Here is a 16,634-nt window from a genome sequence, read left to right on the forward strand (position 1 = left end):
TTAAATCCAACTAAGTGCAGTACCTTTCTCCCATGTCTCTGTTCCTGGCAAGGCTAACGTCTTGTTTATTGATGACTACATTCTGCATTTTTTACTTTTTTTCCAATATTTTTTTACTAACTTTGGAATGTAGATATCAAGCCTTAACTTTTCCTAAAAAAAAAAAAAAGGAATATTAACAGCTGCATAAACTGAGAGGGAAGACACACCTGTGAGGTTTTCACAGTAAACGTGATGCACACAACCCCTATGGAAGCTGGCGATCCTTTCCACCTCAAAGTATCAGCTGATTTTGGGGTTGAATGGGGCAATACTTTGCTTTCATGAAAATATTTAAAAGGAAGCTTTAAAAAAATAATCTGGCTTCTGAGTTGATCTACAGGACTCAAGACATCCCCTTGAGTTCTTTAGGTAAGTACCATACTTTTGAAGTGTGATAGCTACTAACCACATATTAGGACAGATCTTGTCAGGCTGTGCCAGCAAAATCCTAGAAGATTCTGCAAGTGATTTATCTGCAAGGGTTTTGCAGTACCTGAAACTGTTCTGCATGATGACTTGTTGATTGTATGCCATGGAAGTTCCTTCTACCTCACTTCTGCAATACAGCAAAGTCATTACAAAACTTGTGGATGTTTTTGAGGTTAAATTACATTGATTAAAGATGTTTCACTGAATTTGAAGGGAGAGCAGAAACTACTATTAATCACCTCACTATATGTAGCTATCCTAGAAAACTATGCAAAGAAGGTATATGATTTGATGGGAACATAAGTGATATAATTTCAGAGTGATATAAATAGCAGCAGTTTTTATGTTTCCCATTCAGTAACATCTATTGCTCCACTATAAAGGCTTCAGGATGATGAGATTTACAAAATGGTCTAGAAAGAGCCTTATATGCACTGAACACAGGGGGAACTTCCTACCCAGGTAGGGAATTACAAACACCAAACTTTGGTAAACAATTCGTAGTCTGTGGACGTGGTTAAGTACTGACCACACAATCACACCAACGTTTGCTTCAGCAAAGAGCTGGGCCCAGCGACGTCTCAATCAAACCTCTTCTACCATCTTTCTGAGCTACAGTACAAGTATGTGAATTTAATGGGTCCTTCCTGACCTATTCCAGGATAGGAGTCTTGATAAAACACACCTCCTTCGCAGACATAGCAGAAGATATCAGAGTGATGTGGTAGAGGAATACAAAAAACACGTCAGGAAAAACAAGCATTTGTGTATCAATCTATTAACGTGTTCTCATTCACATTATTTGGTTTTTATACTCTGTTCCTTTACAGTACATGAACATTTTATTCATTTGGCTCTCTGATTGCACATTCTATTTAGCAGAACACGCCTACAAAAATACAAGTTTTCCCATGAAATATGCCTACTTCTCACTTTCTTTTAATCAAATACTAACTGGGTGTAGCCACTTCACTACTCACAGAAAATATCTAGCACAAATGGAAAAAAGTTAATATTTCATTCTTTTTGGAAAGGAATAATAAAGATTGACCTGCTTGCGTGAAAGTTTGCAGGCAAAGTAACAGTAATAATTATTCTAATTATTGTTTACAGATACTACATAACTCAGATTTACTTAGATAAGATCATTTCATCATGTAACAAATTAAAAGACTGAATTGCAGTATTCATACAGAAAATTTTGGACTAAAATATCAGATCCTGCATAGTTTAGAGCTAGAAATCCTACTCTTTACTAATGAAGTCCAGAAAAGGAGCATGTCAGTGTCTGGAACACACATCGCTGTATTCCACGTCCTTGTGTCTGCCCTGGTTTGAACAAACATAATTTCTCCACTACAAAACAGGGGGAAAAAAACCACCACCAACAACAACCTTCTAGTTTGAATGAGAAATACTAAAGCTTTGAAACTCCTGGCAATCTTAATTTTCGAATTGTTTTGTTTAACTATTCCCAGAGTTTGAGACTCAAATAGGTCATTTGAAAATCTACCTGTAAATTTACGTCAGAGGAAGGTTTTTTTTAAAGCTGAAGCCACAAAAGGAAAAATTTCTTGGCAAATCTAACTCAGGGACCAATTTCAACTCAACCATGTTCATGACTCATGCTTTGTCTTCATAAACTTTAAAATGATGTACTCTGCAGCCATGAAAACTTGTGAACAGTGATTTGAAACAGAAATATTTGCTGAAAGTAGACTTCAAAGGAATGACTTAGTTCCATGACTTTAAATTCTTTTGGTTGTCAGTCATTCAGGCACAAGAAGTGATACAACTCATCTGGGAAACAAGTCTGCGATTTCTCCCACTGAACCTCAAGCACTGGGTGCTCTTTTTATAAAGGAATGGACCATTAGACCTTCTCATCCATCATACTCAATAGGGCTGGTAGTCAAATTCATATCCCAAACTATACTTAAACAAGGTAGACTCTTGATTGAGCTGTCTAAGACCTATTCCTATAACTTAAAAATGTTCTCTTGTTTCCCTTTAGAAATTTAAACAACACTCAGTATAACTGAATGAACTGAATGTATTTCCTTCTGCCTATTGACCTCACATTTCCCTTATCAAGATAACAGCAGTTCTTTAGAAGTTGCCTTGGGCACTTCTGCAAGGTCAAAAAGACACAATGCACAGATAGGAATAAACCTACTCTGAATTACTGCATCTGTTCATGCTCCACTGGCTCTGCAACTCTGATGGCAACAAATCAAGACGAGTATGTTGGGAGTCTAGCATTCAACTTCTTAGAAAACACAAAAAAGCAGGAATGGTCAGAAAGAGCCCTGACATGCTGTTAAACATTTACCATCCTGCTCGAGCTGCTGCACCATTAACATGTGTAACAAACATGACACACACAGGTATGGAGGGAGCCCACAGAACCATGTTACTGCAACGACAAAGTCACATTTGCCAAGAGATGCCCCAATCATTCAACAGTGTTGTCTTTTTGATAGGATGCACTGCACATTCAAGGGAAAATCTCTTCCCTTGCCACTATGTTCTGAAGAACCAAAACTGGTTGTTTCTTTTCTGAAGTCCTTTGCTTACCAAGGGGACTTAGAAACTTCAGCTAGTGTCAAAATAAGCTATGCTTTATGAGAATTCTAGTTAATAATGCAGAGCTTTTGGAAAGAGGTACCTGAAAACCACCAGGACTTTGTGTCTAACTTCTGTCAGGTGCCACTAAGTCAGTTAGCAGTCCCTTTCTTTTGTTGAAAATATAGCCTTATTTATTTTATAGTATTAGATAAAGGAGCCCACATGCTCTGAAAGGCCAGCTACCCTCAGGGCAGATTACAGCTCAACCTCCATCTCTGGGCAGCTGAGTTGAAAATCAGTGGTTATCATGGAAGCATATTGTAAGGCTGGGATACTGCTGTGAATAACGAAGCATATAAAGTGTTTTGATAAACCAAAGGTATCTAAACGAGCCTCAAAAAGAAAAGAGAGAAAGCATTAGGGCTTGTCTTCCAAAATCTTCCATTAGTACCCTCACAGAGTTCTGTTTTCTACCTCTCAGACTCTGACTCAACAATCCATTTCAGAAAATGAAGAACACAATCCTGTCATGCCTTCACAGATTTAACTTTGTGGTAGCAAGATTATATTGTTGTTATTTGCCATTAAAGATAATAGTTTTGTTGGAGTTTTCTTTTGCCAGCATTTATGTTATTTTATTAACGTCTCCATAATACCAGTTAATGCTACAAAAGGAATTCCAATTTTTAACATGATTATTAGTCTTGATTTTCATCCTCAAAGCAGAGATGTTCTCGAAGGAGCCTGGGGAGGAGGAAGGGGTACGACACAGGCTCTGCAGTCAATTGTTACCTCAAAGCACATACGCTTAGATTACTTTTCTTTGATGCTGCTGCCAATTTTATACACAAGCGTATAAAAAAAGGTCATGACATTTAGAATTACAGTACTCTGGAAATTAAATGTTCCTTTACATTTTTAATTTCTGAAAGTAATTTATTATGGAATAATATTTGAATATGATTGAATGGACGTGTAAAGATTAATGCGAACTGTCTTCAAATTGGAAGTTCACAACCACAGACATTTAACCTTGTTGTATAATAGGCATAAAAAAGTTTATGCGGTGGCTCTGAGCTGCATTTCCATTTTGCTGGTAGCATTTGCACTGTTATTCTCCTTAGTATTTTTCCACTGACATGTCTGTATGAGGCATGAGGTTTAGCTCCCTATCATTTTCTACTGAAGGTTATGCTGTATTTGAATGGATTTCACAAACCTGGCAACTAATAAGTAGCAGAAACTGAGTCCCAACTGTCTACACAATTTTTTTTATACAAATTTTTATATGAGAAATCAAACTACTGATTTTTATACCAATTCAACAATATTAACGATACTATAGTGCTATATGAGGAAACTAACACGAATTTGTGTGAAGACTAGAGAAAACACTAAAGTACTCAGTAACCAAAACGCTAGTCAGAAGCTCCAGATTGAGCAGTCTGGAGATCTGGTGAGGGGAAATCACTCCAGTGCTGCCCTGACCAGGCTCCCGGGCACTGCTACGCTCTGCCATGTCATTGCCTCAACCATCTCACACATGTCACCTCGGGCACTAGTCAGGGTTTGTTGATCCAAAGCCAGGTGACACTACTTGTTGAGCAAATAAAGGAATCTTACAAGTGGCAGTGCTATGAACATTTTTTGTGGTCAACAATTAGAATTCATAACTCTCCCATAAAGCTGAGGAAGCTGGCTGGCTTCCAGGGCATAAAGGGCAGAGACACACAATACCAAAATCCCTCTTCAGAGGCTGCTCAAATTGTATTTAGGTAGAATTTATATTAGTATATAGAATTTACTCATTTTCTCACAGCAACTTCACAGCAACATTAAAAGACTGACAAACTGAAATATTCAGTTTGGGACTCCGTTACACTCAGCGGGTCAACCGAAGAGACAATGTCTGAAGAAAAGAGACTGAGAAGGAAAGGGAAAGAAAGTCTTCAACTGGCACACTACTGCCACATTCAAAAATCCAGAAGAAAATTTAAGATAAAGCAAGTTAGAAAGCTCCTTTGCTGTTGATAAATCGATTCTCTATACCAAATCCTTTTGTAGGCATTTCAGCTCCAAACTCCAGAAGGAAACAGACAGTGATAAAGCAAAATACTATACTGCTATTATTTTTTCACATCCATACAATCAGTCCCATGCCCATACACGTATTTTGCTTATAACACCATAGCCAGGCCCATGAGCATTTTCTTTGCATACACTCAATGTAGGTGATGACTTCAGTGTCTTTAGTGTCTTTTGGATGTTTCCATACACACCTGGCAATGATATCCCTTATTTCCCAGGTGACTGTACCCCTCCAAGGGGGCACAGCACTCTCTTCCTGCCACTCTGAAGCTGGCAGAATTGAGGCATTTAATATCCTTGTCCCCAGGGCAATGACAGCAGTACTGTTAGCTCAAGTTTGGCCTCTTGAAAAAGCCTTCAGGAAAGTTGCTCTGCAGATCACCAAATCCATTAAATTAATGCTTTGTTGGCTAGAGTTAAAGTTTTGAGTCAAGCAAAACAAAAGCCTGGGTTTCAGAATACGTATACCCTGTCAAATTGCATTTATCAAGATAAGGATTATTAGAATCTTTTTTCTCTCGTGTGAATGAAATTGTAAGCTTAAAATGTCACTGAAGATTTATTAATCTGATAGTCCTTCTGATAAGGGCAAGAAAGAGGCCATATAGGGAGCAGCTTATGAGAAGAAAAGTGTATGTTTGTGCCTGACTACAAGAAATAGGAAATATGAATAAGGCAATTTATCAGTGGGTACACTGTAACCAAAAGATTCAAGCCACATAAAGCAATATTACAGTTATACATTGATTTCAGAACCTTGCCATCTAAAATACTTCATCTAATTCTGCTAGCAATACAGAAAAATATCTGTGATTTGCAAAAAATGGAATAAACCTGAATTTTCAAAATCTAAGCTGGAGAATCCTTTCTTGTTCTAGAAAGTAGCTGGAAGCCTAACGTGAAACCTGGTGCTGTGCTGGAGGATACAGTGATTGGAGCACCACAAGCAGGTTCAGTGGTGTTTGCAGCTGAAGCAACAGGGCCTGAACGAACCAGAGGATGTGCAATTGAAACTTTTTTTTCCTGTTTCTGTGCCTGCTACTGTCAAAACGTTCCACAGTGGGGAGGAGGAAGAGCAGTTCTTAAATACTTTGGCCCAACCAGACTACTGTTAAAGCTTCGTGTTCTTTATACTCCACGTGGTGCACAAGGCAAATAAGCACATTTCACTGCTGAACATGACAGAATCACCCCTTTGGCTTTGTGAGTCCCTAGCCATTAAAACTTTTTTTTTTCCCGCTTCTGTGCCTGCTACTGTCAAAACGTTCCACAGTGGGGAAATTGAAACTTTTTTTTCCTGTTTCTGTGCCTGCTACTGTCAAAACGTTCCACAGTGGGGAGGAGGAAGAGCAGTTCTTAAATACTTTGGCCCAACCAGACTACTGTTAAAGCTTCGTGTTCTTTATACTCCACGTGGTGCACAAGGCAAATAAGCACATTTCACTGCTGAACGTGACAGAATCACCCCTTTGGCTTTGTGAGTCCCTAGCACAGACAGGAGCCCAGCAGTGGTGAGTGAGCTCACCCTCTCAGCTCTCCTCCTGAGAGAGGAGAGACAGAGTTGTACTTAAAGATAGTCTCGTATTCACTTTGCCACAGATGCTCTTACCAGCACACGCATCTTTTTCCAAGAAACCACAAGCATCAATTCTCTTCCCTTCACAAAGGGCATTCCCCATAGCAGGGTGAAAACTCAGCACCTGGTTGTGGCAATTGCTCTGCTGCTGGACTTTGACTTTTAGTCTCTTTTGCAAGAACTAGTTCCCTTTGGATGAGGTCAGGTCGAGACAATTTGTGCTCACTTCCGTGGAAAAGACCCGGGGGGGGGTGAATTTGAATTAGCGCACCGGGCTTACGGACCTAAACAGAGAACTCACCGGAGAGCTGGCGGGGAAAATGGCAATCTGTGCTGAGACGTCAGCCTTCAGGTTTATGTAACATCATTTGCAATGGGTTTGTTCTTGAAACAATTTCATATATAAATACAGATATGCATATATAATTATTTGACTTCTAATAATACTGTTAATGACAATAAAGATAAAAATGATAATTCAGATCCCATGTAATATGTGTGTGACTTTAAACAAAGTTTTAGTTAAATAGCTACTGATCTTTTTTTTTTATGAACCACCAAGTTGTATTTTTTTCTTTTCTATCTTCTTTTCCGATGATTCAATATTTTCATTCAAAATATTTTCACTCAAAAATGAGAATCATTATCCAGAACTCAGTTTTCCTATGAGACTCTATCAAGTGGGTGTCAGTTTTGCAGCAGTGAAGATGTTGGAAAGCACTACGTGTTTAGAAAAGGATTAGTTGTACCTTAGCTTTTTGTCAAAAAGTGTCACATATAAAATCTAGTTAAGAAATGTCTTCCTTGAAGTTTTCTGAAAACATAACAGGAATCAATTAATCTGCTATAATTCCATTAACAGCTCAACTCACCAGTCTTCTCCGTCTTGTGTTTTGAACTTTCAGGTCCTGGAAGGCAGGGGCAGGGCCCTTCGCATCGAGCTGTGATAGTTTTGCCAGAAGTACATGCATGAAACTCCAACTTGCACTAGAATCATAAAAAGGCAAGAATATGTTTTAAATTAGGACAAGATATAAAAGCAGCAGCTGTGGATTAAATGAGAAATTGCATTTAGCAGTAATGGCATTGGACAGATTGCAAAACTTCAGTCTCTATTGAAAATGCCATTGTTTTTATTATTACAGATAACAACAATAATAGCTACTTCCTAAGCAGAGTTTTGCACGGCACTTCTAAATGTTATTGTTATTATTCGCTGCTTAAATATATGGAATCTGCAGCATAGAAAGCTGAAACAATTAATTCCAGGTCACCTGAGAGATCAGTAGCAAAGCTGGGAAGAAAATACAGACCTCCAGAATCCCATGTTTCCTATGTTGCATTATTGTGTTTCAGGTGTGAAAACACACAGTCTATCCCCTGTTACCACTACTGATTTATTAGTTTGGTCTTTTGAGGAGCTGGGAGCTCTCAACTTCTACTGCAAGCAATGGGCTTGATCTGAACAACATACATGAAAAGACACCAATCCTCACAGGAGTGAGAACTGAAAGAAATCAGCTCATCAGCTGATGAGACTGGTCCTTCAACACATCAGCTTCTCCTAACAAAGAGGAAATTTCAAATTACTCCTACCAATAACTATAAATTGCCTTAACAATTAACAGCACCATCCCTAAAAATAGCCATCCGTCAGGCCATCAAGTCCAGAAATACAATGAAATCTTAAAACTGAAGAGCGAGGACTAAGCAATGAGCACTACGGTGTAGTTCCCTATATCCACATATTGTTACTTGTTCCTTTCCCTTCCCTAAAACCACAGCAGATGGGATTTACAGCACCTCTTCACAGTCTCCACATTTAGGACAGCAGGACACGAGCACTATTTGACAAACGAGTCAACTCAGTAGAATCAATATTGCAAAAATGTGCTAGTTAAAAAGCCCTGATTTATTACATACTGATTATTCATAGCCTTTGCTGTTTGCATTATATGTATTTTAGTGCTGACTTTCATCTAAGAGCCTTGTGCCTCTGTAGTTGCCCTCTCTGCAGTTACTGCCCCAAGGATATTTCCCCCGACTGGGCCCAGCAGCATGGTTGCTGGAGAACGGATTAATGTACTAATAAAATGGAGTAAAAGGAAACAGCACACAGAAGCAGGAACAAAAACATGCAAGACGTTCTCTTTGGTTTGAAACCTAATGAACTGAATACAGTCCCAATTTTTTGTCTTCTTCAAGCACTGATCTGAGGGCTTTTAATGCAAGGGGGAGTTTTGCCTGCAGTGCTGAGGCCAGCACTCCTCCCTGCAGAGACCGCCTCCCGCCAGGGGAAATTGGAAATATTGGGTTGTGAAACCCCTTTGATAAGTCTGAATTTTATTATAGATTAATTCTTTCTCATTTACAAGTAGGCCAGCATGCTTACACTGTGCGACACAACGTGTTTTGAAACGTGCAGCTTTTCTGAAGGCCTAAGGACACACAGCATAAGACCCTGGTGTTACCCAAGGAAGATACAGTGGGCAAATGGAGCTCATCCAGCAACAGCCACTGATGAAAATCACAGCATCATCTTCTGTTATTTTAGTACAGTGGAAGCCAAGAGAACAGAACAGGATGTTGTTACAAGATAAACACCTCCTGCTTTGAAACTACGGCAAATATCTTGGCTTTGTCTCTGTTTGTTTTTGTTAAAAGGGCTCATCTTTGCCCAGGCTTTAATCTAGCAGCAGGAGACCATTACCCTGTGCCTGCATCCTATTCTGTTGACATTATCTCCCGGCCATTCTGAACTTCAATGCTCTGTGTGATGTTCTGCCCTTCTGATTTAGAAAATGCATGGCCACACACAAACATGTGCAAGCTGAGCTTGCACTTTTCATTGATTCTTGCAAGACTGAAGGGAATATAAGTATTTATTTTTCATCTGCTTGCTCTGTAACTACACTTAGCACAGAACACAAACTCAACAGAAAGCACATCAGAAAGAGAGAAGAACAGGAGAAAGGAGAACAGTCTTCGAGTGCACAGTCCTGAAGGCAGTAACTCTTTTTCTGCAGGGCATTCTGATACTCAATATGTTATTGAGAACACATGAATAAATCTTCTTCCTGCAGCTGGAGTTGATCATTTAATCCCTTACAGAACATCAATTAGTTACATATTTTATTATGCATAATAAATGTAAATTATGTATCTAAGCATTAGCAATTATACTTCAAATGCCACCTTTAAGATGGTAAGACCTATTTTCAAGACCGTTATTATGTGCAATTATGAAAGCAAGAGCTTTACACTTGGAAACAGCAAGGCAACTTTTTCCTCAGTTTTCCTTATGATTGATAAAAACAACAACCAGAAAGCTCAAAATAAACCAAAAAAGAAACTGCTTAAAATGGGTTGTCTCTATGATCTGAACATCCAGGGCAAGAAGAAGAGCTAAACTTGAAGATCACAATGGCGCGGTCACGTGAATAAATTTACTCCTACGAGCAACCACATTATCATAGAATGATTTAGGTTGGAAGGGACCTTGAAGATCATCTAGTTCCAACACCCAACCATGGGCAGGGAGATGTCCCACTAGACCAGTTTGCTCAAAACCCCATTCAACCTGGCCTTGCCAACCTAAGCCAATTCCTTATCCACCAAGCGGTCCATCCATCAAATCCACATCTCTCCAATTCAGAGACAAGGATGCAGCGCAAGACAGTGTCAGATGCTTTGCACAAGTCCAGGTAGGTGATATCAGTTGCTCTTTCCTTATCCACCAACTCTGTAACCTCATTGTAGAAGGCCACCAAATTTGTCAGGCAAAATTTTCCTTTAGTGAAGCCATGGTGGCTGTCACCAATCACCTCTTTATTTTCCACATGCCTTAGCAGAGTTTCCAGAAGGATCTGCTCCATGATCTTGCTAGCACAGAGCTGAGACTGAGCAGCCTGTAGTTTCCCAAGTCTTCCTTTTTTCCCTTTTTAAAAATGGGGGTTATGCTTCCCCTTTTCCAGTCAGCAAGAATTTCACCAGGCTGCCATGACTTTTCAAAGAATACAGATAGTGGCTCAGCAACTTCATCTGCCAGTTCCCTCAAGACCATGGACTTATGCACCTTCAGGTTCCTCAGATGGTCTCAAACCTGATCTTCTCCTACAGTGGGAGGGACATTACAAGTTCTGCAGACGTGAACCATGAAGATCTTTGCAGTGATTCTACGCAGGACTCACTGGGAGCAGTCCCACAGTTTGGGTCTGGCCCCCCTGATTTCAGGGAGCCCATCTCACTGGTGTTATGACTGGATATGCCTTGACTCTGCTCTCCTGATAGAGCTCCCTGGGTCCTGCCAAGCTTCATGTTTCTCTGCTACCTCCCTGGTGTTCGAAGTACATTTGTTTAGTATGAACCCCAAGGCCCACATAAACATCTCTAAACTATTTTACTGCAAATGGAAAAGCAGGTCTGTTATTTGTTGCTAAATGTATATGGAGATCAATAAAATATATGAGGGGAGAAATGGTTGAACATATTCATGGAAAATTCATAAATTAATTTATTCAACTAAGATGTGGGAAATTATTGCAGAATGTGTTTTGGCTAAAGTGTTCCCCTGAGAATCCACTACTCGTATAATGATTCCCTCTTTATTGTCAGTGAATCTACAGCAATGTGTTTTGCATAAGCATTCACATTTGAGGGAGAAAGAAAATAGCTACATAAAATTTATTCCCAGCTATTTTATTCTTGTCTGTCAGTCTCCAGCCTATAGTCCCTGCTAGAGTAGAATCTAGATGTTTTTTAATGATGTAATAAAACAGCGTATCTCTGTCTTTACACTCGCTTTCAACTTTTGGCAGTCAGGATTTGATCCAACCCGCACGTAAGTAATAGCATTGAGTAAGTTACTGTGATCTTTTACACAAGGATGTATATTTGACTAATGAATGTCTATGGGGACAGCTTAGTACAGCCTCCAGACCACATTAATGCCTCAAAGAGCTTTGCATCCTGACACAAGGAACTCATGTATTTGCTTAAAATGCAGCCAAGTAAGGCAGCAATGAGGTGAAGGAGGGGATGGCAGTGCCCAGGGAGCTCATTGGGAGCATCAGTACGGAGCAGCTGGGTGACCTGCCTCCCGGCTGGTATGAAGGGATGAGCACCTCTGTGCCCTGCTGCTGAGCTCAAACTCCCTCCCAGCAGCCAGGGCACCACAGGTGAGAGAGACAGCAGCTGAGGAAGCTGCTCCTTCCTCCAGGAGATACCCAGCTGGTCCCTGCTGGGATCAGCTCCTGCCCCCCCGCCAGCAGAGGAGAGCAGACAGGAACCTGCAACAACAAACACTCCCAACAGCAGAGATGGACTAAGTGCCCACTGACAGTATTCGATGCAGTAACGACACACTGGGATGACAACTGAGCTCACTCAGTAATGGCACAGCTGTGTAGTTCCTCACTGTGACTATAATCACAAAATACGGGGTAAATACCATCAGATCCCAGCCCTGACAGCACCCCTTCACTGGGAATGCAGGTCTAACTGAGAATCTGCTGCAGATGCCCCAGATGGCCTGGGACACACTATGTGCCCAGCGTTGCTCCTGGTCATAGGACCACAGAGAGGACAGACAGACAACAGAGCACTTCACACAGCCACGGTATCCTGGGCAATCTCACAGCCCGGAGAGCAAGCACCAGGGAAAGGGATGAGGAGAGAGCTCACTTTACCCAGCCTTCAGCAGAGGGGAGGCTCTCCCAGACCCCCATTTAGTCTTCATGCATAAAATTCATCACACAAATCTATCATTCAAAATTTCTTGTAGCTGTGCTGATAAAGAAGAAAATGTTAGCCTCTGAGCTTTTATTGCTTCTGTCACTAATCAAAATGTGAATTAAAAAGGAGAGAAGGCTATTTTTGTTGGTGGGAATATGTAGGAAGTAGCAGACAATATGCATGATGAAGATAGAGACTTCATGGTAGTTTTTCTCAAAAGTCTGAAGAGTGGCATAGGAGGTTAAATTTTATACAAAACTAATTAAATTGTATGTTAAAACCCAGAAATATCGCATCTTACTAATAGCAGTGGCTCTAAAACTGTTGTTGAACAGTGCTCTCGCCTGGAAGACACTGCATCTTTTTTAGTGCCCTGCAGCTTTTTACATTTCCAGCGAGAATTATTTCGGTGCAGTGTTTGTTTTATGGTGCATCTTTTGTTCACTCACAATATGTCTCTCCCGAACTTCAGATACAAATACCAAAAGCTCATTATTTTCTACCTTATCTTTTACTCAGTACCCGCCACCGGCAGACACTAAAACTTCCTGAAATTACGGTGTATATATTTTTTAGTCCAGATTTTCTTTATATCAGTAATTTTTTGTACCTATCTGTCTTAACAGATAATTAGAATCCATTGGAATTCAGACACCCGTTTGAGAGGGGCTGTTTGTTCACATGCTTTAGAGCAGTGCCTGCCATTGCTTCCTTAGCTAGGACTCTTATCACTATTTTCTTTATAAGCCTCTGTTCCCAGTTTTCATCAGATGAAAACAAAAAAAAAAATACTGTATTTGGAACACCCTCTGTTCAAGAGACTTTTTTCTTGGTACAATAAAAAAAAGGTTCAGTATCTTTTCTTCAAATGCCAGAAGAAACGTCACATGGTGCACTCCCATTGCGTCCTGCTGAACTCGTACATTAAAGAGTTTTAATGGGAATTTTGCAAACTTTTTAAGCTCTATAAAACCTGAAATTCTGAAAATAACTGCCCAGCTGGGAGACAGCAAAGTCAATCATGTGACTTCACGTGCGTACAAAGTCAGACATTAATACAAGGTCCTGACATGAGTCTCAAATTTTGGCCTGTGACAGGGATGTGTGGTCCCTTGGCACTTCTTCCCCCACCTCTGCTGCCTCTTGGCCACTCTGCCAACCAGAGCCTTGCCCAGGCCCCACTGTCCCGGGCTCTGAAGGAGAGGGTCTGCACTGGGACAGGGCAACAGAGCTCCATGCCTCAGGGGGACACCAAAAATACAGACCAAGCTCTGCTCCCAGGACTGACCACTCAAGTAGGCTTTATATTGACAGAGGTTCTATGGCCAGACTAGCATTTTTGCTAGGTAGTATAGTCATTTCATCTCCTTCAGCACACATTTGACATTCCTTCTGTTTGCAGGGTAAACTCCCTACAGAAGGGCTTCCTGCCCTGCACAGGCTCTGTTCCTGGGTGGGACTGGCTTGTGTTACTACAATAAAAATAAAGGGGAAGCTAGGAAAAAAAATAATTGTTTTCTATTGGAATAGCTACCGGGAAAACATACAGCACTTCATCTTTGCAATAAAAGCCATGCAAAGATATTTTAAAAACCTGGAGTTCTAATTAGGAACAGTGTTCTCCTTATGAGAATATATAGCTGCTGCTGATATTAATGGGAGTTATGCCTGCATACCAGTGGTAGAATAAACTCTAATTAACACAAACAATCTATTGTGTAAGTACATATCGAGCCATTTTTAAAACATGTGCTAGCTGCAGTTTTGAAGCAGATGTTGTAGCTGATTGGCTCAGAAATTCCCATTTCTGCAAGAAATGACACGAATGACCTTATTATATCCCAGGTAAACAACAAATATTTGAGAAAGTCTCTCACTGCACACTTGGCTGACAGGAAAGTGGTTCATCATCTGCTAGAAAAAAAAAACAAAAACCAGCTTCCAGTTGTGGGGTCAAGAAAAGAGACCCAGGTTCCAAGGCATTGATATTAAATAGGCTGAACAGATTTACGTAGCTGAATGCAGTAATGCCAAAAGGTCTCACGCAGCAAAGCTCTGAGGACCACAAATTGCTCCACACTCCACAGCTCTGCCCTCTGCAATCCTGCAGCTCTAATGAGGGAGAGCTGCAGGACTTTGCCCTCAGGGTAAAATTAACTATGGAGTGGAGGGAAAGCACTAGACCTGGGCAATCTTTAAATATCACTCTTTAAGTCAGGAGGTCACATCATTAACATCGCCAACCACAGATGCACATGGCTCAGGTCCTGAAAATTAAGCTTGTCAATTTTAAGATTTTAAAGTGTAACACCACTTTTTTTAAAAAAAAAATTTCTACTGATTTTTTTTTATTGTTATGTCCCAGCCACATGCAATAAGTTACATGGTTTTCACTCTTACGGCATAAGTTTAAACAACCAATTCCAGAGCGACTGGAAAGACAGAAGGTTCATCTTACAGGAAGAGGCAACCAGCTCCTGGCCTGGGCTACAGAAAAGAGCAAACTGAATTGTAAGAGGCAGTTATCACACAGTTCAGTATGGCATAAAGTGCATATTTTGAGGCCTCACACTATAACTAGAATTGTGCACCTCTCTGAAGATGAGTTTCAGCTTCTCAGCAAGAAGGCGCTCCTTATTTTCATTAGTTACAGTCAAGGAGTTGTTTTAGAAAACAAAAAGCCTGACCACCTATGAGAGGAATGTCAGCAGAGGGTCAGCTCTGCTCCTGAGAAGAGTTCATGCCTCTTCCTTACTTTCAAATTTGGGCACAAGAGATCCTTATAAGAGAACCTGTGACTGTGGGCTGCAAGCCCTACACACCACAGCCCAGAGGAGGGAAGGAAAGGAGTGGGGCAGAGCCATGGGGCAGATGTGACGACCAGGCGTGCTCAGGATGGCAGGTGGAAGGACTCCCCAGGGAACGACTCTGGAGCAAAGCATCCAACCACACTGCAATCAGAATGCAGAGGCAAACTCAGCTCTATTCCCAAGTATTATGGCATTTATTTTTTCCTAAAGGACTATTTGGTTGATCTTTCATATTTGTAATTAAACTCAGAAATAGCCAAAAAGTTTTTCATTTAAATGTTACCCCACTGGTTAAAACTACCCAGAGAAGAAAGAACTAGACTTGGAATAAAAGAGAAAAAAGGAAAAAAAAAACGAGCCATTTCCCAATGACTGATATCTGAAGACTTAGTAGGGTGACTGCTTGTAGGCATGTTGAACCATTTCAGTGTTTGACTGGCAGGGCTGCAAACCAAGGAAATTATCATGTACTTGTGCTACCGCAAACTGCCCTTACAGACAGAGCAAAATCAGCTAATTTGGGGATTTCTGGACAGGCCACTGAAGGACAAAATTCCTTTTTAATACACATCAAAATGCCCTGAGAAGTGGCTGGCAATCAGCTCAACATGAGGCAGGAAATTTTAAAAAATGCAGTTAATTGCATCAGCTAGAAAATATGGCATATAAGGTCACAACACTGGATACGGGAGGCAGAGGACATTCAAAGGACCAGTTGTTATTGCAGGGTAACAATGAAAACAAATGGTTGCCATTTTGTGAACAAACAAGAAAATAGCTCTAGGCACCAGAATCTAGTACATCATATTGAAATTAAGTTTTAGATGTATGTAATTTAGATGCCAGTTCTGGAAACATCTATGCCAAGATGTGTGTGGGGGCATCTCTCAGTTGGTTTATCATCCTGTAAGAGATTCAGGTGCTTATTGAAGCAGCAGGGGGCAAGCAGGACTGGAACTTGACACAGCAGAGTCAATTCTTAAATGGACACATTTGTGCAATACTGATTTTGACTTTTCCTTCACTGGCTGAAGAGACTAACACAAGTTTAAAGGCAAATGAAGACAAAGCACTTCTGTCACTATGAATGGCCAAGTCAAAGTAAGGACACCCATCGCTCCTTCTCCCTGAGATTTAACGCAAACTACCAGCCTGTGTTAAATCTGCAAACTACCCTGCTCTCCTCTGGTTCTGCCTCCTGTTAGTTACCATGCAACAGCTACTATGAGGTAGGTGCACACTTGTCTTCTCCCCAGGAGAGTCATGTTCTTAGACTTCAGCCCGTGGTTTGATTTTGGTGACTTCAGATCATTTGAGTACCAAGATCATGGCCACCCCCTGGGCTGCGCGAGCCAGTTCCTTGTTACGTGACTGGAGGAACTGAGGAG

General features: G+C 40.7%; 1 protein-coding gene across 2 annotated transcripts in view; it reads right to left on the bottom strand.

The window, feature by feature from the left end:
- Nucleotides 1-16,634, bottom strand: part of SPOCK1 (sparc/osteonectin, cwcv and kazal-like domains proteoglycan (testican) 1) — a 301,385-nt gene that overhangs the window by 56,158 nt on the left and 228,593 nt on the right. For both annotated transcript variants that reach the window (XM_014948206.1, XM_014948205.1), the window contains one exon: nucleotides 7,576-7,690. In XM_014948206.1, the coding sequence (XP_014803692.1) occupies nucleotides 7,576-7,690 (115 nt within the window). The remainder of the gene's footprint in view (nucleotides 1-7,575; nucleotides 7,691-16,634) is intronic.

The sequence above is a fragment of the Calidris pugnax genome, unplaced genomic scaffold (assembly GCF_001431845.1).
Source record: "Calidris pugnax isolate Ruff unplaced genomic scaffold, ASM143184v1 scaffold27, whole genome shotgun sequence".
NCBI lineage: Eukaryota > Metazoa > Chordata > Aves > Charadriiformes > Scolopacidae > Calidris > Calidris pugnax.